General features: G+C 47.0%; 1 protein-coding gene across 1 annotated transcript in view; it reads left to right on the top strand.

The window, feature by feature from the left end:
• Positions 1 to 22,690, top strand: part of Ark2c (arkadia (RNF111) C-terminal like ring finger ubiquitin ligase 2C) — a 111,323-nt gene that overhangs the window by 69,638 nt on the left and 18,995 nt on the right. The window contains 1 exon segment of the mRNA NM_001164505.2: positions 14,127 to 14,442. Within this exon segment, the coding sequence (NP_001157977.1) occupies positions 14,127 to 14,442 (316 nt within the window).

The raw sequence follows: 22,690 nt of genomic DNA, 5'->3' as shown, positions 1-22,690 counted from the left end.
TTACCCAGCATCTATTCTTCTACTCAGCTGCCATCCATCCACCCTCCCATTCATTCATTAACTCGCCCACTATCCTCCCATCCATTCATCTATCCATCCACCCACCGAACTCACCTACCACCCATTCATCTATCCATCTACTCACCCACCATCCATCATCCACCCACCCATCCATCCATCCATCCATCCATCCATCATCCATCATCTACCCATCCACCCATCCATCATCCATCATCCACCCATCCATCATCCATCCATCCATCATCCACCCACCCATCCATCCATCCATCCATCCATCCATCCATCATCCATCCATCCATCATCCACCCATCCACCCATCCATCCATCCATCATCCATCATCTACCCATCCATCCATCCATCCATCCATCCATCCATCGTCCACCCATCCATCATCCACCCATCCATCATCCATCATCTACCCATCCACCCATCCATCCATCCATCATCCATCATCCACCCATCCATCATCCATCCATCCATCATCCACCCATCCATCATCCACCCATCCATCCATCCATCCACCCATCCATCCATCCATCCATCCATCCACCCATCCATCCATCCATCATCCATCCATCCATTATCCATCCATCCATCATCCACCCATCCATCATCCATCCATCCATTATCCATCCATCCATCATCCACCCATCCATCATCCACCCATTCATCATCCACCCATCCATCATCCATCCATCCATCATCCATCCATCCATTCATCCACCCATCTATCTATCCATCCATCCATCCATCATCCACCCATCCATCCTGTTCATCCACTCACCTACCCATCTGCCATTTAACTCTATTGAGGATTATCTGGGTGTTTCAGGGAGAGAAAATGAAGCGTTTGCTGAGTATTTCAATTAAATATAATGATCCGATCAATTAGGACAGAACTCAGAAGATAGACTCCACCTCACTAAATGACATCATGAGCAGAGTGGTTAAGTTTGACCCAGAAACAATGACTATTTGTCATTGGCTCAGCTAGGAAGTCATTTCAGTCTTATCCAGCTCTACCTATATATCTGTGCTCAACTGCTAAGCCGCTGGGAAAGACGGGCTTAAGGTGGCCTCAGCCAGGACAGTCTGTGTCACATGACCTTTCATTGGAGACAGTCACATTCTACCATTTCTTGGCTCCTTATCTCAGTCAGAGTGAGTGTCAATATTTTTAATAACCAGGAAGGTCCTGAGTGATCTGATACCTGCCACCAAGATTTGTCTCACCTAAATCCCACCTGGTATGCCAGGCTCCAGATGTCAGCCTCTCACCATGGGGCTCTTGCACACAGTTCTTCTGCCTCTGTTTCCTTACTTTCCTGCTTCCTTATCTGCTCCATCCATCATCCACTTTGATTTTTAAGTTACCTTCCCAGTGACGGCTCTCCTGTCCAACCTATTTTACAATGAGACCGACTTCCCTCACCTCATCCGTCCCTGCTTCCGGTTTCTGTGTAGTTACCATCAGGGCTATCCTCAATGCTCAACCTTCTTCTGCGGCTACTTAGTATCTAGACCCACAGTCCATGAAGATACAGTGCAAGATACGTTTGTAATTTAAACCTTGCTAGCAGTCACATTTTAAAAAAAGTAAAAAGAAACAGGTGAGATTAATTATAATAATATGCACCATTTAATCCAATATCTCCAAAACAGAATTAAATATGTAATCAATTTAAAGATTTTTTTCTGTTTTTTACGTAAGTTCATATTAAGACTCCGGAGTCCGGCACGTGCATGGTTATCAGTTGAACTAGCCACCTTTCTCATGTGGTAACCTCCTGAGCACTGCAGAAGGAGATCACATCTCCACAGGGGCCATGGGTTCTGACTGATTGATTTGCTTGGGGCTGGACTCTGCACCTAGATCACTTGCACATAGTAGGCATGCAGTCAGGTGTCTGTTCTTTATATAAACTCATTATGCTGGATGGATAAGTCAAGTTCTGAGTGACAACTAATTTTGTGGCATGACAGTGCGACCCAGAGAGAGCTACTGTGCACTTTGTTGGAGCCCCAGCTGCTGGGATGGAACTAGACTTTGTTCCCTAGTCTTGCTACCTCATTGGGCGTTGCCATGGTTTCCCGCTCCCCAACCCTGCACAGTAGGGATTTAATGTCTTTCACACATCTCCACTCTGAAAATGGATGAGAGGATCAGTGGTTAATCCGAAGTAACAAGCCCCTTCCTGGGCTTTGGCTCCAGAGGGAAATGCTCTTGCTGCACCATGGCTCCCCTAAGGTGGCGCCAGTTTCGGGTGCTGCCGTTGGCAGACTGCCCTCTGCTGGACTGAATGAGTGGGGGCTGGCGGAAGGGAATAGGTGCTCTCATAATCTGGGAGATAGCTCCAGTTCCGGAAAGGCTCCCCCGGCCAGCGTCTACCATTAGCTCTGGGCTGGCCCAGGAGAGGCCGAAAACATTTCTACTTGGTGGGACACGCATCACAGTATCACCCTGCCACCTCAGACAGTCGGGATGCCCGGCTCGTTCTGAAGATGAGAAGCTGGAACCAGAGGTGGGACGCTTTCTCCTTCACTATCCTCCTGAGGGCTTTCCTGCAGGAGAGCAGTCAGGCTGGACCCAAGGCACTTCTTGCTCATAGCCCGGTTACCCGGGGGGGGGGGGGGGGGGAGGAAGGAATGCTGGCTTGAAACAGCTATGCAGGATTCTAAGAAGTTAGCAGAGGTGACAAGGTCCAGCTAGTCACAGGACACACAAGAGTTAGACAAAGGGCTCACTGAGTCACAGGAGAGGGCTAGAAACGGACCAGGTTGCAAGTGGCCTCCAGGATCTGCCAGCTTCAAGAAACCTTCAGCTCTGTGTTCCCAGGTGTCCTCTTCCTCCCCCTCCCTCCTCCCTCCCTCCCCCTCCCTCTCCCTCTGTTCTCTCTCTCTCTCTCTCTCTCTCTCTCCCTCCCCTCCCTCCTCTCTCTCTCTCCCTTTCTCCCTCCTCTCTCTCTCTCCCCTCCCTCCCTCTCCCTCCCTCTCCCTCTGTTCTCTCTCTCTTCCCTCCCTCTCCCTCCTCTCCCTCTCTCCTCCTTCCCTCTCCCTTCCTCCCTCCCTCTCCCTCCGTTCTCTCTCTCTCTCTCTCTCTCTCTCTCTCTCTCTCTCTCTCTCTCTCTCTCATTATGTCCCTTCCGGCTTCTTTATAACTTTATCTCTTCTCTCCTACCTTCCTTTCTCTTTTCTCTTTTACAAACATTCTGTCTCTTTGTGTCTCTCACAAACAACACACACACAGACACAGACACAGACACAGACACAGACACAGACACAGACACAGACACAGACACAGACACAGACACAGACACAGACACAGACACAGACACAGACACACACACACAATCCCAGGAAGGCACTGGCGGCTGGGAATTTAACTGACTCCAGCTCCCTCCAAAGGCAAGTAGATACCCATTCCCGCCTGCCTCCAGCTGCTTTCTGGAGGAGGATGGGGAGGCCAGAACAGCAGGGCTTCACTCTGCTGCTGTACTCTGCTGCTGTCTTTTTTTTTTTTTTTTTTTTTTTCTTTCGGAGCTGGGGACCGAACCCAGGGCCTTGCGCTTCCTAGGCAAGCGCTCTACCACTGAGCTAAATCCCCAACCCCTGCTGCTGTCTTAAATCCCAGAATATGGACTGCTCCTGAGAAAAGCCACAGTCAAAGGTCACATCTGCCCCTCTTCTTCCCTCACTGCTCAGAGGTTAGATCCAGGCAGGGAGGGGAGCAGTAACCTGATGTTACTGGGAGCAGTGGCCACCAAGGGAGGATGTTGTAGTTTGTCCTGACCACATGGGTCAGTGTGGCCTGTGTGTGTCTAACCCATGCTCTGCAGCCTCCTCTTAGGGAGGTTTGGTGGGAGGGGCTTTCTGAACAGGCTCTGGGCACCCAGTACAGAGAGCAGTGTTTATGTGAGGTGAACACATCTGGGACGGTGTTGAGATTTGGAGATTTGATTTATTTTTCTTAGACATATTACTGAGTCATCGACACACGAGTACTTGACAGAGGCTGTCCATCTCAAGTCAGCCAGGAAGCACAGAGAGGTGGGACACAGAATATACCTTCAAAGGAAACCCCGTTCCTCCAGTGATTCGCTTCCTTTAGTCAGACCCCGCCCACCATAGCTTCCTCCACCTCCCATTCAGCTATCCAGTTACGATCCCATCCGTGGACACATCCACTGATAAGGTCAGACACGCGTGGTCCAATCACTTCCTTAAAGATCATCTCTGAGCATTGTGGTGGGAACGGGTCCTTAATGCATGAGGCTCCTAACACCAGCTAATGGTGCTTGTGGAATAGGCTTCCTACCTCTGCGATAAGTGGTGGCAGGGAGCCTCCTCTCTGGCTCTGACGACACACACTGACCGATAGCTCATGCCGGATTGCTCACATGACTCAGTGCTCATTGCAGAGGGTAGGGGCTTTCTGTCTGTGTCTCTTCAAGGGTAGTCTCCATGCCCCTGTTTGCTTGAGTTGCCTTCATTCCCCCGACATCGGCAAATCCTCACAGGGCTCAAACGCTGGGGGGCACAGACTTGAACTCTCCTGAAGTTTGTAGCCCACTGTTGCTTTCTACACACCCATATTCCTGTGCACCGGAGGTCCTCACTCACCTCTTCATTAAGAGAGGGTTTAGTGCGTTAGTGTCTGTTGCCAGGTGCTGGGGTGGGGGAATGAGGCAGACCTAGTTCTGACCTCATGAAGGGACGTCGTTGGACTCCAGATACTTTCCAGAAATTGTGCTGTTGTGTCTACAGTGGGAACAAACGTTTGCAGACCTCCTGGAGGCTTTGAGTGGAGAAAAGCCTTCCTTTTCTGTGATTACATCTGTCCCTGACTGTCCACCTCTCAGACTCCCTCTCTCCACGCCCAGGGAACAAACGGAGTCACGACACCATCCCTTGCCTACTGGCTGGAGGCTTGCTGCTTAATTGCCTCAACCACAACAAATCCACAAATCCGCTCCCTCAGACTGCACAGCCCCCCTCCCTGCAGTGTTTTGAGAGCTGGAATCCAGCTGCTTGGGTGAAGCTGAGCTTTTCATCAGAGATCAAAGACCGGCCCTGGGGAAGCATCACAAAGCTGCTCTGGGCTGAAAAGGACCCCTTTGGGCATATCACTTCCTGTCTAAGCCACCGTTGGACAGGGAACCAAAATCTGGAGAGGCAGGGAAGCAGACATCTGGCTGCCCAAGAGGCTCAGACTGGAAATAGGCCTCTTAAGGCTGATCAGAGCAGAACAGTAGCTGGACACAGTTACCTGGAGGAGGAGGCACCGAGAGCTGGAAGAGTGGCCCAGGCAGCCGGCCCACTTTTATTTTCTTGTCTCCAATTTTCCTGGTTTGTAGTCAAATAGTTGCTCAGAAATGCACCCCAGACTCCCAGGCTGTCATTCATGAGTCTCCACAGGGTCCCCTTCCTCTTCTTTCCTATGGCACTTTCCCAAACATCTACTTCTGAATGAGTCACAAGGGATACATTCCCTCATCCTAAGGAGTCCAAGTCCGAATGTCTCCCAGGATGCAACAAGAATATAGGAAATAGGATTCCAAGCTGTACTGTCCCAGGGAAAGGGGGTTCCTGGAATCGATGCTGGGGAGCTTTGATGGGAGCTTTCATCTCCTTGTACTGTGGTTCAAGTGCCAGGCCATCAATCCCTGAGGGCCTCAGACTGTGTTCCCCACTGCTCAGGTCCTTCCAACCTCCCCCCAGCACCGAGGCCATCTTGGTTGGGGCTGACCCCTTCATGACTTCACCTATGATTAACCCACCACACACAAAAGCATGCAGGGGGTAGATGTTGCAGGAAATGTGTGGAAATGTCTGGAAAGCCCAGAAAGCCACCCCCCTCGCTAGCACCCACTTTCCTCGGGGGCATCTTAATGGTCAGGAACTCAAGGGGGAAAAGCACCTTCTGAAAGATGCCCTTCTGATGTGGACTTCAACCTCTCTGTCAGAAGGGCTTTGCCCCTTTGATGACTGCCGTGACCGCTCCCCCTGACCACAACTTGTTTTCCTTCCATTCCTCATGCCAGGTAATTTGAGGAGCTTCACAACCCACTCCATCATCCTGGGCCAACGCGTCAATGCAAAGGGTCTACTAAATGGTTCCCAGCACTCTAGACATGTCTGCCCTTCCTTCTATCAGTAAACTCTGTTCAAGTCAAGGCCTCGAAGCCTTTTCTGTGGGGATTTCTGGAGATGTGATACAATTTTTCTTGCTAGAGAAGCTGTCACTGTGGCACATTCTCGGACTTGTCCTTGATCTCAGGCCAGAGGGAGGCCTGGAGCTGTTGACCAGCATAGTGTGAGCTCTCTCACCACATGCCGTCCCTCGGTTGGTACCCCTGCACCTTTCCGCATGGATGTCAGAGGTAGAAGATTTGCCAACTCACGGTCTCTTCCTGAGGCAGGAATAGGTGCAGTCTAAGGGAGCTCAGGAGATGCACAGCACATCAGGGGGGAGGGGAGGGGGAGGAGGGGAGGGGAAGGCCACCAGGGCTGTTCCTTTTCAGCAGCCAGGTCTTCAGGAGGACCATATGTGGACATGGATGGGGGTGTGCAGATCCTGTAGGACGAATTATGTGCCTGGCAGGGCAGAACCGACTTGGACTCAGCGAGTCTCAAGTCTAGTCCCGAGGGCCTTAGCTCCATCACCCCAGCTTCCACGGACTCAAGGCCCTTCCTTATCTTTGTGGTGAAGGAAGGCCTTACCGTCTTGACCTCATTGAGTTGGACGATTCGACAAGATCATAACGAATCAATTGCCTTTCCAGTTGGAAACCTAACCTTACCTTCCCTAAGATAGTGGTGGTTTTTATTCTTCTTTCTCTTTTTCCTGCCTTTCTTCTCCCTTTCCCTCCTCCTCTTATTCCCCAGTCCCTCATGGAGTATGTCTAAACCTCCAAAAAGAAAATTCATTTGCCAAATGGTATTTGCCCTGAAAACATTGTCTTAGTTAGGGTTTTACTGCTGTGCATGGACACCATGACGAAGGCAACTCTTTTAAGGATGACATTTAATGGGGGCTGGCTCACAGGGTCAGAGGTTCAGTCCAGTATCATCAAGGTGGGAACATGGCAGCATCCAGGCAGACATGGTGCAGGAGGAGCTGAGAGTTCTACATCTTCATCTGAAGGCTGCTAGCAGAACACTGGCTTCCAGACAGCTAGGATGAGGCTCTTAAAGCCCACACCCACAGTGACGCACCTCCTCCAACAAGGCCACACCTCCTAATAATGCCATGCTCTGGCCCAAGCATATGTAAACCTTTATACACTCACTTCATAGCTTTTATTGGAGGTAAAGTTTGTGTACAAACACTGAGTATACCGGGCAAACAGCCCAGGTCAAGCACAGGGTGATTGAATCATTTGCACAAAGCTTGGAGGCCTCTGAGGGCTCTTGTCATCTGCCCTGAACAGTCAGGGGTGGACATGAATGGCAATCTGTGTGGGAAGGTGGCACCGTTGGGGATAGAGAACAGCCACAGATAGCTGAGGAGAACAGACAAGAGAGAAAATTACACAGGCCGAGGTGGAGGGGGAGAAGGAGGGGGAGGGGGAGTTTGGTGGGGCCAGCATGCTCAGAACTGGGCCTAAGGAAGATGAATGTGGCAGCTCCTAGGACACAGGTTCTTTCCGCCTCCCACTGCCTGTGACACTTTAGATGCTCAACATATGCTCAACACCACAACATCATATGGTCCTCTCTGTGAGGGAGGGTGGCATGGACCAGGTGAGGTCTGTCCAGCTGTGGGGCTCTGGAGGCATGTGTTTGGTTCATGAGAATTTTCCTGAGCCTTCTACCTGGCTCTCCTGTGAAGGCAGGAGAGGCCAGCTACGAAGGTATTCATTTGCGGCCTCCGTGTTAGCAGCGTACCCAGGCCACAAGTCAAAGTGAGGCCTAGAGAAGTCCACTGTGACAGTGAGGAGAGGTGCCCTGACTTCTTAGATGGAGTCCTGACACCAGCTCTGCTTGTCCTTGGAAGTGACTTGCCAAGAGGCCTCTGTGGACAGACATTGGCTCTGTAGAGGACCGGGCCTCTGAGCTGCTGTGTGAGCTTTATAGACTTCACAAAGCTCCAGGACAGAGGCTGGGTTCTATTCCCTTTGCATACCAGCATGGCGCCTCCGCCTCCGGGGAGGGGGTTTCTTTAGCCTTCACCTCCACCTGACTCTTTGATGAGTTCCGCTCCACTGCCCACTCCCAGTTCTGTCCCAGTGCTGATGGGGAATGACCTGGGTCAACAAGCTAGGAAGAGCAAGAAATCAGACACCCTGAGAACCGACCTGAGCCCCTGAGCGGGAGGGGACAGGCTGCCAGCTTCTCTAGAGGCCCCAGAGGGTCTGGTTCCCATCCTTCCCACCCCCTCCCCCAGGGTCTTGCTCCTATTCCTGGGAGAAGTCTGGGAAGTCTAGCCCAGGACAGCTGGGTAGTCTGTGACAAGGCTTTATAGACTGACCTGCTCCTGAAGTGTCCATGGGTAAAGTTATCTGTCACCCGGGCAGCTCCATTTTGAAGACTTTAATGCAGCATGCCTCAGCCCTGAAGTTTTGTGGGTGTGAGTCACTGCCTGTAGAAGGAACTGTGTGCACACAAGCGTGTGTCTGTCTGTCTGTCTGTCTGTCTTGCCTGAAGGAGCTTCTGCTGGTCTTCTGGGACTTCAGTTCTGAGCACTCTCTGGTGACTTAGCTAGACTTTTCTCTGCTCTCTCCGAGGCACAGTTCTGACTGCACCGCCCTCACCCACAGTTCAGAGAAGGCTTCAAAGCAAGGTTTCCCCTAAGCATCCTGTTCCTGTCTGGGCATTACCCTTGTATCAGTTAAATCATTTTGCTACTGTAACAAAAGCAAAAGCAGCTCATGAAGGAAGGGTTATTTTGTCTTACAATGGAACATGGAGGGGAAGCCATGGTGATATGAATGTAGGTGGCTGGCCACATTGTTTACAGTTAGGAAGCAGAGACAAATGGCTTGCCCAGTTTCTTCCCTCCTTCTCCTTTAGTCTAGGACCGAAGCCCATGGAATGGTACCTCCCACATTTAAGGTGGGTCTTTCCACCTCAATTAAGCCAGTTTGGGTAACTCCTTACAGCCCCGTCTGGAGAGATATTTACATGGTGATTCTTGGGTGCATCAAGTTGACAGTAAAGATGGACTGTCACAATTGTCCTCTGTGGGAGGCCCCATCCAGGACCCCGTGGACTACTGAAACAAAATACCATAAGATGGGTAACTTATAAAGAATAAACATTTACTGCTCATAGTTTTGGAGCCTGGAAGTGCAAGGTCAAGATGCTAGCAGACACAGTGTCTGGCAAGCTTTCCTTTTTTCATAGATGGTGCCTTCCAGCTGTGTCTTTGCACTGTGAAGGGGCCAGCTAGCTCTCTGGGGTCTCTTTTCTAAAGACATTAATCCCTTTATGAGAGCTAATCACCTCCCAAAGGTCCTACTTCCTAATCCAACCACACTGGGGGTTGGGATTTGAACATATAGGCATTCAGACCACATTGCTGGTCGAGGTTCCTTTGGCTCTGCCCTGTCTCCTCATCCTGGCTTTTCAAAGGAGACTTGGAGACTGAAATCTCCATCTGTCACTCATTCGGAGGGGTGTGTCCTATGCAAATCAGTAAACCTTTTAGACTTGAGAATTTGTTACTTATATCTGTTTACCTTCCCATAGCCTTTCACCCCGTGTTTTCTAAATCTCCCTTTTCTTTCCACTGGGGCTATGTGGATTCTTCAGCCCTCAGATCTACCTGTTCTCCAGCTGCTGGCTTCTTTGGGGGCCTTGCCTGAGAGGCCTGAGGCAGCCAGTTCCTAGGCGTTTGTGGAGCATCTGACTTGTGTCCCATGTGTACCAGGTGGGCAGCAGGTGAGCCACACACCTGTGGGCTTCCCTGTCCCAGCGTCCCAGCTGTTCAGGGCTGCGCTGGACCTCCCGGCCTCTGCCCTGCACCTGCATCTCTCCAGCCTCGCCCCCTACCGTTAAGCACAGCTCCTGGCCAAGTCTCAAGAGGTAGTAATTGTCAGCATCAATTTCCAGAATCCTAAGATACACATTTTCCCCTTTCTGATAGTAATCTGTGCCTTATAATTGATGTGTTTATTTAATACGGTGGGATTTATTTTGTTTATTTCCCCACTCACTGAAAATGTTATTTAGCTTGTGATGAATCTTTCAGTTGGTGGCATTTTAACCCTGGGGAAATATGATAAATGCGTAGAATAATCAGGGACATCTGGAAATTATTTTTTAATGGGGCAGAATGACTCTAATGGGAAAAAATGCGGGTAGTCGACCAAAGGGCGGGGGAACTTGGAGATGTCACGGTTGTTCAGATATCACTGGCTCTTGGCTTGTCAAAGACTCCAGATTCCCCTGAGTTTCACTGTTGGTTTTGGAGACCGAACAGGGCAGCTGTTCACAAAGACTACATGACATAGACAGGGCTGAGTTCCGCTGTTCCCAGCTTCTAAGCTTCTAGCTTCTAGGTATAGATGATAAGGCCCTGGAACTCCCAGGGGATAGAGGTGACTGCCGGCAGAACTGGCTTTGGTGTTGAAGAACTTGCTTTTGTCCACTATCCTCCACTGCCTACCTAGTCTGGTGGTGAGCATTTGTATTCCCTTTCACAGACACCAGCTAAAGGCTGCAGAAGAGTGAACCTTCCTTAAGGAGCAGGAGGGTCTGTGGGAAGGGAGGGGCAGTGGCTGCTCCTGGAAGCCAGACAGGCTTCAGCAGGGCAAAGGTAGAAGACACTGGTCAGCTGGTCTCATCTGTGTCTGCCCTGCCCTTGTAAAACCCAGAGCTCATCCAGGGTCTCCTTACTCCTCTCTGTCTCAGTCAATTGCAAGCCAGTTTGAGTTTAGTCAGCCCCAGCCCCTTAGCCCCTCTGCTTCCCCTTCCCACCATTTCCACAGAATACACCGCCTGGAAGGTGTCAGAAGGGCCAAACCACAGCTGACCACGGACACGTGTATGAAAGAATTCTTATACTGAATACATGTTAATGAGCATTTTAGGCATGTGGCTACATATATTTAAAGTTAGTTTTACCTGTTGATTGATATGGAAAGTTAAAACTACCTGTGTGGGTCTCACGTGTTGGCTTTGCTTTCATCAGTATCCTTTAAGAACACACACACACACACACACACACACACACACACACACACACACACACACACACACACCTCCATTTCTTCCCCATGTGGTCCCACCTGTCTTCTGCTCCTGTGCTGGGCTTTCTTTTTCACGCCCTTGTTCCCCACCCCCCCCCCATGCTCTTTCTCTTTTATTGTGTGTGGTGACACTTGGGGACTTGAGAAGAGGGGGCTGGTACCTGCCTTCTCAGGTTCCAGTGTTTGGAAGCTCTGATGCCAATATTCACAAGGCTGAGGGACCTGACTTACTCAAATGCTCGTGGGAATTGAAGTTCCACATAAATATACTCTGACTGACTGTGGAGTCGGGCAGAATTTGTTTTTATTTTTGTTTTGCTTTTCAAACATGTCTGTTACAAAATGTCTACGAGGTGTGTGTGTGTGTGTGTGTGTGTGTGTGTGTGTCATTTACTTCAGTATGAGATGACCTCAGCCATTAAGCTACACCCTATTGACGACCTCCAGAGTCAGATACCCCACGCCCTAGGCTTCTACAGAGTTGTGTACGTTGCCATGTAAATTTCAGACTAAGCCATTGGATTGCTATTTATTGATTTTAAGATTCCTGGCCCTTGTTTGTGTTCGTCAGATGATTTTTTTTTTTTTGGTCCCAATACAGCTTATTATCTGCGTTATGGTTGGTACGTATCGTTTATTGTTGAGCGGAGTAGTGTGCAATAATTTCACTTACTTACACAACTTTTTATTTCCCCAGCGACGATCCCCATCCCTTTATGGCTGCTGTGCTTCTTACAGTATTTATATTCTTACCAACGTCTCTGTCGATGTGTAAAATGCCTTCAAAGACTATCCCCCACTCTCCTCTCCTCCAGACCACCTTTCAGATTCTCCGAACCTTTAGAGCAGCTGTGTGCTTGGGAACACTGCACCTCTTTAGACCACGGCCTCCTATTTTGTTGCTTTTCTTTCTTGGATTTTTTTTCTTTCATATAAAAGTTAGTGTTTTCTCTGTTCCCTTTTAGCCTTCTTCAAAAACCTGGTCATCATTGGGTTGCCGGATCAAGTCGGAGGTTTAGAAACTCTGTGTACGTGTATGAGAAATAACCTTCCGACTCGTGGGTTCAGGATACTTTATTTTTTTTAAAGATTTATTAATTTATTATATTATAAGTACACTGTAGCTGTCTTCAGACACACCAGAAGAGGGAATCAGATCTCTTTACAGATGGCTGTGAGCCACCAAGTGGTTGCTGGGATTTGAACTCAGGACCTCTGGAAGAGCAGTCGGTGCTCTTAACCGCTGAGTCATCTCTCCAGCCCTGATACTTTATTTTCTTAAATTTATTTTTTTCACTATATGCACATTGGTGCTTTGACTACATGCATGGGTGAGAGTGTCCGAGTTCCCAGGAACTGGAGTTACAGACGGTTGCAAGCTGCCATGTAGGGGCTGGGAATTGAACTCAGGTCCTCTGGAAGGGCAGCCAGTGCTCTTAACCACTGAGCCATCTTCCCAGCCCCAGGGAGCTTTGCATTTTATTGGGGTGCTCTGAACCACAAGAACCTGTGGGAACAATGACTTTCTTTGAATACGCACCCCCTCCTTCCTGTTTCCAGCCCAGTGTATCTGCACAGAGTGCAGAGTAATGTCACACGCCTAGTGACAGACAGAGCAGGGGGTCCCGAAGTTCCATAGACCTTGTTTGCTTTGTGGGTACCCCTGCCTTCTGTGCCTGGTGTGTCGTCCGTCCCCGTCCCCCCACCCCCTGCCCCGTGCACTGAGACCTTTCTGGGAGGATGGGAAGGGGAGGAGCTGTGGGTGTAGCATCTCTCTCCTGTTTTCTTAGTCCCACACTGTCTCCTGCCTTCCCAAGTAGCTGCTTCCTCCATTCCTGCCCCTTTTAGCCTCCCCTGCCCCCAGCACGGTCATCCACTGTTTGTTAACTGACCCTTGGGTAGGCTCTGCTGGGTTTCTGATTTCTTTGCTCATCCCCCATCTGCTTTCCAAACTCTGTTGACATCTGCTGCCTGCTGGTGTCTTCTCTCCTGTTCCCCCAGGCCCTGCCTTTCCCGTATCCCTTTGTTCTTATGTTAGGGATCTTTCTGCAGTGCCAAGTCTGCTGGTTACCTCACAGAAGGACTCCTCAGATGCTGCATTGACCATCGGGCATCTTGTAGAGCTTTATAATTAAGCTCAATTCTAGTCACAAAATACTGGAGTCTTAGTTAAATAAAACTGGCATCTGGCTTATACCTGGATTTGTTTGCTTTAAAGTAAATGCCAATATTACAATAAATGGATTGGTATTTTTTTTATTAAACATTTTTTATTTTAACCTCCCCCTCCCCCAACCCTCCTCTTGAGACAAGATCCCTCTATGTACCAATGGCAGTCTTCAGACTCCATATACAGCCCAGGCTGGTGTGGATCTCCACCTGCCTCCCGAGTGCTGGGATTAAAGGCCTTTTGCCAACCACGAAGAGCCTCATTGGTATTTTAAAAGGTCACTTTCTGTGTGTTCCTTTCCTGCTTAAAACTGTTAACACAAAATTTCTAGCTGCTTATGTTCAAAAAGAACTTCCTTCGTCAAGTCCGGGGCTTGGCCGGGTCACCCTATACTTTCTCTATGTACAGTTTTCTCACGGGTCCCTCCTTCCTACCTCAGGCGATGCACCAGCAATACAGAAATCAACTGGGAGGAGCCTAATTCAAAAAGGCCGGGCTGGCTTTAGGGGCCCTTAGAACCCTCTGGCGCGTGTCACTTATATTAAAGGCTGCTTTGCTTCTCTGTACATTAAAGCAAACCCAGAATCTTTACATGGAGCATTAAAGACGGCGACACACATATTAAGGCTGTAGATGATCCGCTGTGTTAGGAGGGTCCAGGTTGTCCTGGGGTGGGGACCCCGCTCAGGTGAGAGAGCCCATTGCAGGTCCTCACGGAGATTCCTGTCTTTTGCCTCTACAGGTGCCCCCTTTCAAAGGTCTCAGCATCCTCACGCTACCTCCTGCCGCCACTTCCACCTGGGCCCCCCGCAGCCGCAGCAGCTAGCCCCGGACTTCCCGCTGGCCCACCCCGTGCAGTCGCAGCCGGGCCTCAGCGCCCACATGGCCCCGGCCCACCAGCACAGTGGCACGCTGCACCAGTCGCTGACCCCGCTGCCCACCCTGCAGTTCCAGGACGTCACAGGTCCCTCCTTCCTACCTCAGGCCCTGCACCAGCAATACCTGCTGCAGCAGCAGCTCCTGGAAGCTCAGCACCGCAGGCTCGTCTCGCACCCCAGGTCAGCAGGGGCGGAGCATGGAGGGGGCGGGGCGGGGCAGGGCGGGGAGTGGGCTTCATTCAACCAAGATGGGCTTCTGTCACAAAGTAGTTTTTTAGGGGATGGGTTTTGCCTCCCTTAGTGGCATTGATTTCAGGTCAGACCCTAGTGTGACCCCTCACATCACTCAGATTCAGGGTCAGGGGTTGGGTAAGCAGTGGCCAGTGATGCTCACCGGTGGACTTTTGTTACTTGGGAGATTCGAGTTCTCACAAGTCCCTTCCAGCTCCCATGACAGCCTGATTCTGGTTTGTCTCAAACCATACCAGAGAGTACCAAAAGAAATGACAGATTCTCTGTCCTCCAAAGGGCCAACGTCTATTTGGAGGGGATAGTTGGAGACTGTGGCTGTATGCGCATGTAACCGGATAAAATTAGCAGCGATCAAATATCCTGACGTGGCAAGTCACTACCTTTCTCTGAGCCTCAACTGTAAAGGAAAAACTGGATGAGCACAGCTGGGTGCTTCTCTGTCTTCTGGGATTCAGGGCCTTTTTCACACACACACACACACACACACACACACACACACACACACACACACACACACACACACAAAATTAATGACTAAAAAGAACTTCTACTTATATGAGATGACCATGTTAGAAATTTTAAAGTATCTATTAATTCATTAAAAATAACAATAGCTACTGAATGCTAAATTTTTTAAATGTTCTTTTTAATTGTTAATTCTTTTCCCTTTAATGAAAATAGAGGGTTTTTTTTCTCATATAATATATCCTGGTTATGGTCTCTTCTCTCTCTACTCCTTCCAGTTCCTCCCCATCTCTCCTTCTATCGGGAATCCACCCCCTTTCCGTCTCACATTAGAAAACAGACAGGCTTCTAAGGGTTGATTACTATCAACCCTTAGACATGATATAATAAAATAAGATAAAACAACAGAAAACAACAGTTGGAGTTAGGCAAAACAAACCAACAGCAGGAAAAGAGTCCAAGGGAAGGAAGGCACAAGAAACAGAGTTCTCACTGGTTTGCGCACTCAGGAATCCCATAAAAACATTAAATTGGAAGCCATAACATATACACGGAGGACCTGGTGCAGATCTGCGCAGGCCCCCTGCGTGCTGCCTGAGTGTCTCTGAGTTCATATGAGCTTTTCTCATGTTGATTTAGAGAGCCTTATTCTCCTGATGTCCCCCTCCTCTGCTGTGTCCGAGAGAAGGGGTTTGATGGAGGCATTCCATTTAGAGCTCTGTGTTCTGAGCTCTGTTCCCTCCCCACCTGCGCAGGCCATTACGCAGAGGTCTCCGTATTTGTTCTCATCTGTTGCGGGAGGATGCTTCTCCGGTGATGGCCGAACAAAGCACCCATCTATAAGTGTAGCAGAATGTTATTGGGAGTCATTTTACTGCCGGGTTGTTTTGTTTTGTTTTTAGAACGGTCGTGTTTTAGTTTACACTACATCCCGGGGTCATCTAGCCTCAGGTTCTTGGTCACCCAAGCCGTGTCGGGTACGGGTTCCTTCTCGTGGAATGGAACTTAAATCAGATGTCGGGCGGTCACTCCCACAAGCTTTGGGACACTTTTGCGCTAGCAAATCTTGCAGACGGGACGGCATTGTAGATCAGAGGGTCTGTGGCTGGGTCGGTGTCTACGTTTCTCTTTTGGTACCTCCCTGTGACAAAGACACTAGAATGTAAGGACGAAGGCTCTATGTAGGCACCAGCTCAGCTCGCACATAATGCAGTGGGTTGTGTGGGCGCTGTCTTCAGCCACGGGGCCTCGCCGTCAGCTTGAGGTCTCGGCAACAGCCTGGGTTGTTTGGGCCAACAACTCAATTATATGTAACTCAGTCCTGGGACTGAAAACTTCATTCGGTGACAAGAGATGTCCATCTTTGGGGGGAGGGGGCGGGGTTGTCTGTCTCCTCCATTATTTGACAATTTCAATCAGATTTCTTTCATATATGTATGTATTTCAGGAAGCTTTCACTGTATTAAGTTTCTATGCCACTCCTCAAATGATCCTTGATTTTAGGTGTTTCTGTTTTCCCTCCCTTGTTCCTCTCTCCCCCTTCACTTGATCCTACAGTTCCAGCCCCCTACCCCACCACACATAACTATTCTATTCTCTTTCCTAATGAGATCTATCTGCCCCCATTCCACCCCCCGCCCCTTACTCCATACCTACTCTCTATTGTCCTGTGGGTTGTAGCTTGGTTATCATTGGCTAAACAGCTAATACCCACGTGTAAGTGGAGACACACCATATATGTCTTTCTAGATCTGAGACACCTCCCCGTAGAAAGATTTTTCTGTTTCCATCCATTTGTCTGCAAATTTCGTGGTTTTATTATTATTAACCGCTGAGTAATACTCCATTGTATAAATATATCACTTTTTCTTTAGTCATGCTTCTGTTGAGGGGTATCTAGCTTGTTTCCCATTTCTGGTTATTGTGAATTGAGCAGCGATGAACACGGCTGAACAAGCGTCGTTGTGGGAGAGTGAAGCATCCTTTGAGTACACCCCCACATTGTGTAGCTGGGTCTTGAGGTACAACTATTCTCAGCTTCCTGAGGAACCACCACACTGATTTCCGCAGTGGCTGTAAAAATGTGTGCTCCCACCAGCAGTGAATGAGTGTTCCCTTTACATAGCTTGTGCTGTCACTTGTCTTGGGATCTTAGCCTTTCCGACAGGTGTGAGATGAAACCTCCAAGTGGTTTTGATTTGCATTTCCCTGACGTGGAACGATGTTGAACATTTTTAAGTCTTTCTCAGCCATTTGGTTTCCCTTTTTGAAAAAGTTTCTGCTTAGACCAATTGTTAATTGGGTCATTTGTTTTCTTGATATCTAGTTTTCTGAGTCGTCTGCCTATTTTGGATATTGGATGTACAATTAAAAAAACTTTAAACATTTTCCCCCATTCTATAGGCTGCTGCTTTGTCCAAACAATGTGTCCTTTTCAGTTGCATGAGGTTCCATTTATTAATTGTTGATCCTGATGCCTGTACTGTGTTCTGTTTGGGAAGTCTTCTCTTGTGTCAGTGAGTTCAAGGCTACTCTCTACTGTCTCTTCAGTCAGGTTCAGTGTACCTGGTTTTAGGTTGAAGTCCTTGATCCACTTACAGTCAAGCTTTGTGCAGGATGATAAATATGAATCTATTTGCATTCTTCCACATGCAGCCATCCAGTTCGACCAGCGCCATTTGTTGACAATGCTATCTTTCTTTTTTCTAGTGTGAATTTCTGGCTTCTTTATAAAAAAATAAATAAAAATCAAGTGTAGGTGTGTGCATTTATGACTGGGTCTTCTGTTGGATTCCATTGGTCAATGTGTCTATTTCTGTACCAGTGTTGTGCTGTTTTAGATTACCATACCTCTGTAGTGCAACGGGAAATCGGAGACAGTTAAATCTCCTGAAGTTCTTTATTGTCTGGTATTGTTTTAGCTGTTCTGGGTTTCCGAGTTTTCATACGAAGCTGAAAACTGTTCTTTCGAGATCTGTGAAGAATTGTGTTGGAGGTTTGGATCTGTAGACTGCTTTGGGTCGGAGGGTGGTTTTTACTCTGCTCATCCGACTGATCAATGAGCACGGGAGATCCTTCCATCTTCTGATATCTGCTTCAGTTTCTTTCTTCAATGTCTTAAAGGGTTCTATGTTTGTTTGTTTAATCACACAAGCTTGGTTAGAGTTACCCCAAGATATTTTCTATTTTTTGAGGCTACTGTATGTAGAAGGTGTTGTTTCCCCGATTTCTTTCTCAGTCTGTTTGTCATTTGTACAGAGGAGGGTTACTGATTTTTGTGGGCTAATTTTATATCTCGCTACTTTGCTGAAAGTGTTTATCAACCATAGGGGCTTCCCGGTGGAGTTTTTAGGCTCACTTGTGTATGTTATCATGTCGTCTGAAAATAAAGATGGACGTCTTCTTTTCCTGCTTGTATTCCCTTGATCTCCTTCAGTTGTCACATTGCTCTGGCCTAAGATTTTAAGCACTACATTGAATAGGTATGGAGAGATCTGCTAATTTTGTCTTGTTACTGATTTTAATGGAATTGATTTGAGTTTTTCTCCCTTAGTGTTGATCTTGGCCACCGACTTGCTGTAAACTGCCTTTGTTATGTTTGAGTGTGTGTGTCCCTTGTATCTCTTATCTCTCCAGGACTTTATTGTGAAGAGTATTGGATTTTTCAAAGACCCCTCTTTTCATCTAATGAGATGATCATGTGGTTTTTGTTTTGATTTTCCTTTTGGTTTTTGTGGTGGATAACATTTATTCATGATATTGAACCATCCCTGCATCTCTGGGATGAAGCCTACTTGATCATGGTGGATAATCTTTTTGCTGGATTCTTGGATTCCACTTACAAGTATTTTCTTGAAAAAGTTGGCATTTGTGTTCATAAGAGAAATTGGTCTATGATGTTCTTTCCTTGTTGGGTCTTTATGCCATTTGATATCAGGATAATTGTGGTCTTGTAATACAAATTAGGAAGTGTTCCTTCTGCGTCTATTTTGTGGAGTCATTTGATGGGTATTGGTACCAACTCTTCTTGGAAAGTCTGGTAGAATTCTGTGTTAAAACCATCTGGCCCTGAGCTGTTTTGGGTTGGGAGACTTTCAATTATTTCTTCTATTTCATTTGGGGTTATGGGCCTGTTTAAATTGCTTATCTGATCTTGACTTAACTTTGAAAAGTGGTATCTAGTCAGAAAATTACCCATTTCTTTCAGATTTTCAAATTTGGTGGAGTACATGTTTTTAAATGTATATCTCTACGATTCTCTGGATTTCCTTGGTGTCTGTTGCTATATATATATATATATATATATATATATATATATATATATCCTTTTCTTTCATTCATTCGTTCATTCATTCATTCATTTCTAATTTTGTAAATTGGATATTCTTCCTACCTTTTAGTTAATTTGGATAAGGGTTTGTTTCATTGTTTCTGTATATTGTATTCTTTGCTTGTTTACTTCTATTTTGTTTATTTCAGCCCCGAGTCTGATTATTTCTTGCTGTCTACTCTTGGGTGTGATTTCTTCTTTTTGTCTAAGAGTTTTCTAGGGTGCTATTGAGTTAGTAGTGGGATCTCTCTCTAAAGTGTATTTCAATGCTGACACACAGTCCTGGGACTTTACTCGTCCCTCAGGACCTCCTTCACCATGTCCCGCAAATCCGTGTATGGTGCATATTCAATTTCTATCTGGTTCCAGAAAGTCTTTAATTTCTTTCTTCCTCTTTTTCCTTCTCTTTTTTGGAGGCAGGGTCTCACTATGTGCCCACAAAGTGTGGTGGAATTCACTTTGTAGACCAGGCTGGCCTTGAACTCATAGAGCTCCACCTGCCTCTGCCTCTTCAGTGCTGGGATTAAAGGGCTGTCTCCTTATGCCCAGTTTAATTTCTTAATGTCTGTCTTGACCCACTTTTCATTCAGTAGTGAATTGTTCAGTTTTCATGAGTTTTTAAGTTTTTTGTTGTTTTTGTTGTATTGATACTCGGCTTTAATCTGTCATATAAGATGTAGGGTGTTATTTGAATTTTCTTGTATCTGTTGAAACTTGCTTTGTGTCCGAATACGTGGTAAGTCTTAGAGACAGTTCCATGAGATGCAGAGAGGAAGGTATACTCTTTTGTGTTTGGGTGGGATGTTCTGTAAAAAATTGCTAGGCCCATTGGTTTATAATATCTGTTGGTTCCAGCATTTCTGCTTAGTTTTTGTCTGTTTGACCTATCTATTGGTATTAAGATCTCCCAATATTAGTGCGTGAGTGTCAATATGTGATTTGAGCTATAATAGTATTCCTTCTATGAACTCGGGTGCTGCTTTGTTTGGAGCACAGAAGATAAGAATTAGGGTGTCCTCTTGGTGAACTTTCCTTTGATGAATGTGTAGTGTCCTTCCCCATCTCTTCTGATTAGTTTTGGTTTGAAGTCTATTTTGTCAGACATTGAAATAGATACAGTAGCTTGCTTCTTTAGGCCAGTTTGCTTGGAATATCTTTACCCCTCCTTTTTACCTTAAGATGATGTCTATTCTTGATGTTCAAGTGTATTTCTTGGATGCGGCAGAAGGACAGATCCTGTTTTCACATCCATTGTCTTTTTTTTTCCTGGAGCTGAGAACTGAACCCAGGGCCTTGTGCTTACTAGGCAAGTGCTCTACCACTGATCTAAATCCCCAACCCCACATCCATTGTCTTTATTGGGAACTAAGACTATTGATGCTGAAATATATCAGTGAACACTTAATGATACCTGTTACTTTGTTGTGGTGTTATGTACATGCGTGCAGTGTGTGTGTGTGTGTGTGTTTTCCCTCTTTGATTTTCTGGTCTGGGATTATTTACTCCTTGTGTTTTCTTGAGTATAGTTAACTTCTTTAGATTAGCATTTACCCTCTAGCTCCTTCTGTAGGGATGGATTTGTAGATAGATATTGCTTAAATTTGGTTTTATCTTGAAATGTCTTATTTTCTCCATCTATGGTGATTGAAAGTTTTGCTGGGTATTATAATCTGGGCTGGTCTCTTAGGATCTGTAGCACATGTTAAAGGCCCTTTGGGCCTTTAAAGTCCCCACTGAGAAGTCTAATTCTAATTAATTAATTCTAATGAATTCTGATAGGTAATTAGGTGTAATTCTAATAAGTCTGCATTTATATGTTACTTGGTCTTTTCCCCTTGCAGTTTTAAATGTTCTTTCTTTGTGCTGTATGTTTAGTGTTTTTATTATTATGTGTCAAAGGAAATTTCTTATCTGGTCCAGTCTATTTGGTGTTCTGTAGGCTTCTTGTCCCTTGATGGGCGCCTCCTTCTTTAGGTTAGGAAAATTTTCTACGATTTTGTTGAAAATATTTTCTGTACCTTTGACCTGGGTTCCTTCTTCCTATTATTTCATCCCCTTTTATTCCTATTATTCTTAGATTTGATCTTTTCACAGTGTCCTAGATTTTCTGGTTGTTTTGTGCCAGATTTTTTTTTTATTTAACATTTTCTGTGACTGAGGTACCCAGTTTTTCTATTGTGTCCTCAATGCCTGAGATTCTCTCTTTTCTCTTAATATTCTGTTGTTGAGACTTGCCTCTGAGGTTCCTGTTTGTTTTTCACTTCCAGATCCCCCAGTTTGGGTTTTCTTTATTGAGTCTATTTCTACTTCTAGGTCTAGGTCTTGAATGGTTTATTCCTTTCCTTCTACGGTTTGTTTGCATTTCCATAGATTTCCATAAGGGATTCATTCATTTCCTCCTTGAGGAGTTCTGTCATGCTCACACAGGTGATTTTAAGGTCTTTTCCTTGCACTCCAGCTGTGCTGCATTACTTAGGGCCTCTCATGGTAGGCTTGTGAGCGCTAGTGGAGATGCACTGTCCTGCTGTTACTGTTGTGTTTTTATGTGGGTGTCTAGGCGTCTGGGTTTGGGAAGATTGTAATTCTAGGTGCTGATACCTGGTCTTGTCTTTGTTGAATGGGTGTTTTGTTCCTTGATTTCTGTTTCCTCTCTGGTTCTTAGGTGAATGTGGTGGCTGGGTATTGCTGGGGAGGAAATTCTTCTGGGATCCTGACAGGTGTGGTCACTGGGGGTTACAGGTAAAATGTGTTTCTAGGTATAGGGAGCAGACACCTAGGAATGGGGATGGTCTAGGAGAGGTGCTCAGGGGGTCTAGAGGAGAGAAGAAAGCAGAGTGTTTCACCAGGGTCTGGTTAATCCCCTGGGAATAAGACAGATGGTGAGAAGAGACTATGGCAGATGGTCTGCTACAGAGCTGGAGGTGAGGCTGGGAGATTGTATCTGGAGAGAGGATGGTCAGGTGAAGATCTGCAGGTAGCCTATCTGCTTCCCTGGCCTCAGTGGCCTTTGGGTTCTCAGGGGTATAAAGTATTCATATGAAAAAGGACTGCGATTCAATCTAGTGAGAACCACTCAGAGTGTATTTGCTAGTCTCTGTGGCCTGTGGTTTAACACAACTTATCTGTGCTGTCATGTCTGCCTCTGTGCTAGATCTTGAAGAGTCCTATGTCACAAAGTTTCTGGAAAGTTCCACTGTTTTCCTGCAAGAGAGTAAAGGGTGAGAAGGGAAATAGCTTTTCCTCTCAAGCTACCTGAAAAGAGATTCAGAGACTCCTAAGGGTGCTTGGGAGAACTCAACAACTGCTGGGTTTGGTGATAAATAGGTCCCTAGGCTTTGGTGACCAGAGGACTTGGGTGGCTGGGACAAGGTTGCAGGAAGT

This window comes from Rattus norvegicus, chromosome 18, assembly GCF_021556685.1.
Source record: "Rattus norvegicus strain SHRSP/BbbUtx chromosome 18, alternate assembly SHRSP_T2T, whole genome shotgun sequence".
Lineage (NCBI taxonomy): Eukaryota > Metazoa > Chordata > Mammalia > Rodentia > Muridae > Rattus > Rattus norvegicus.
Note: the sequence above shows the minus strand (reverse complement) of the source record. Positions and strands in the feature narration are given on the sequence as shown.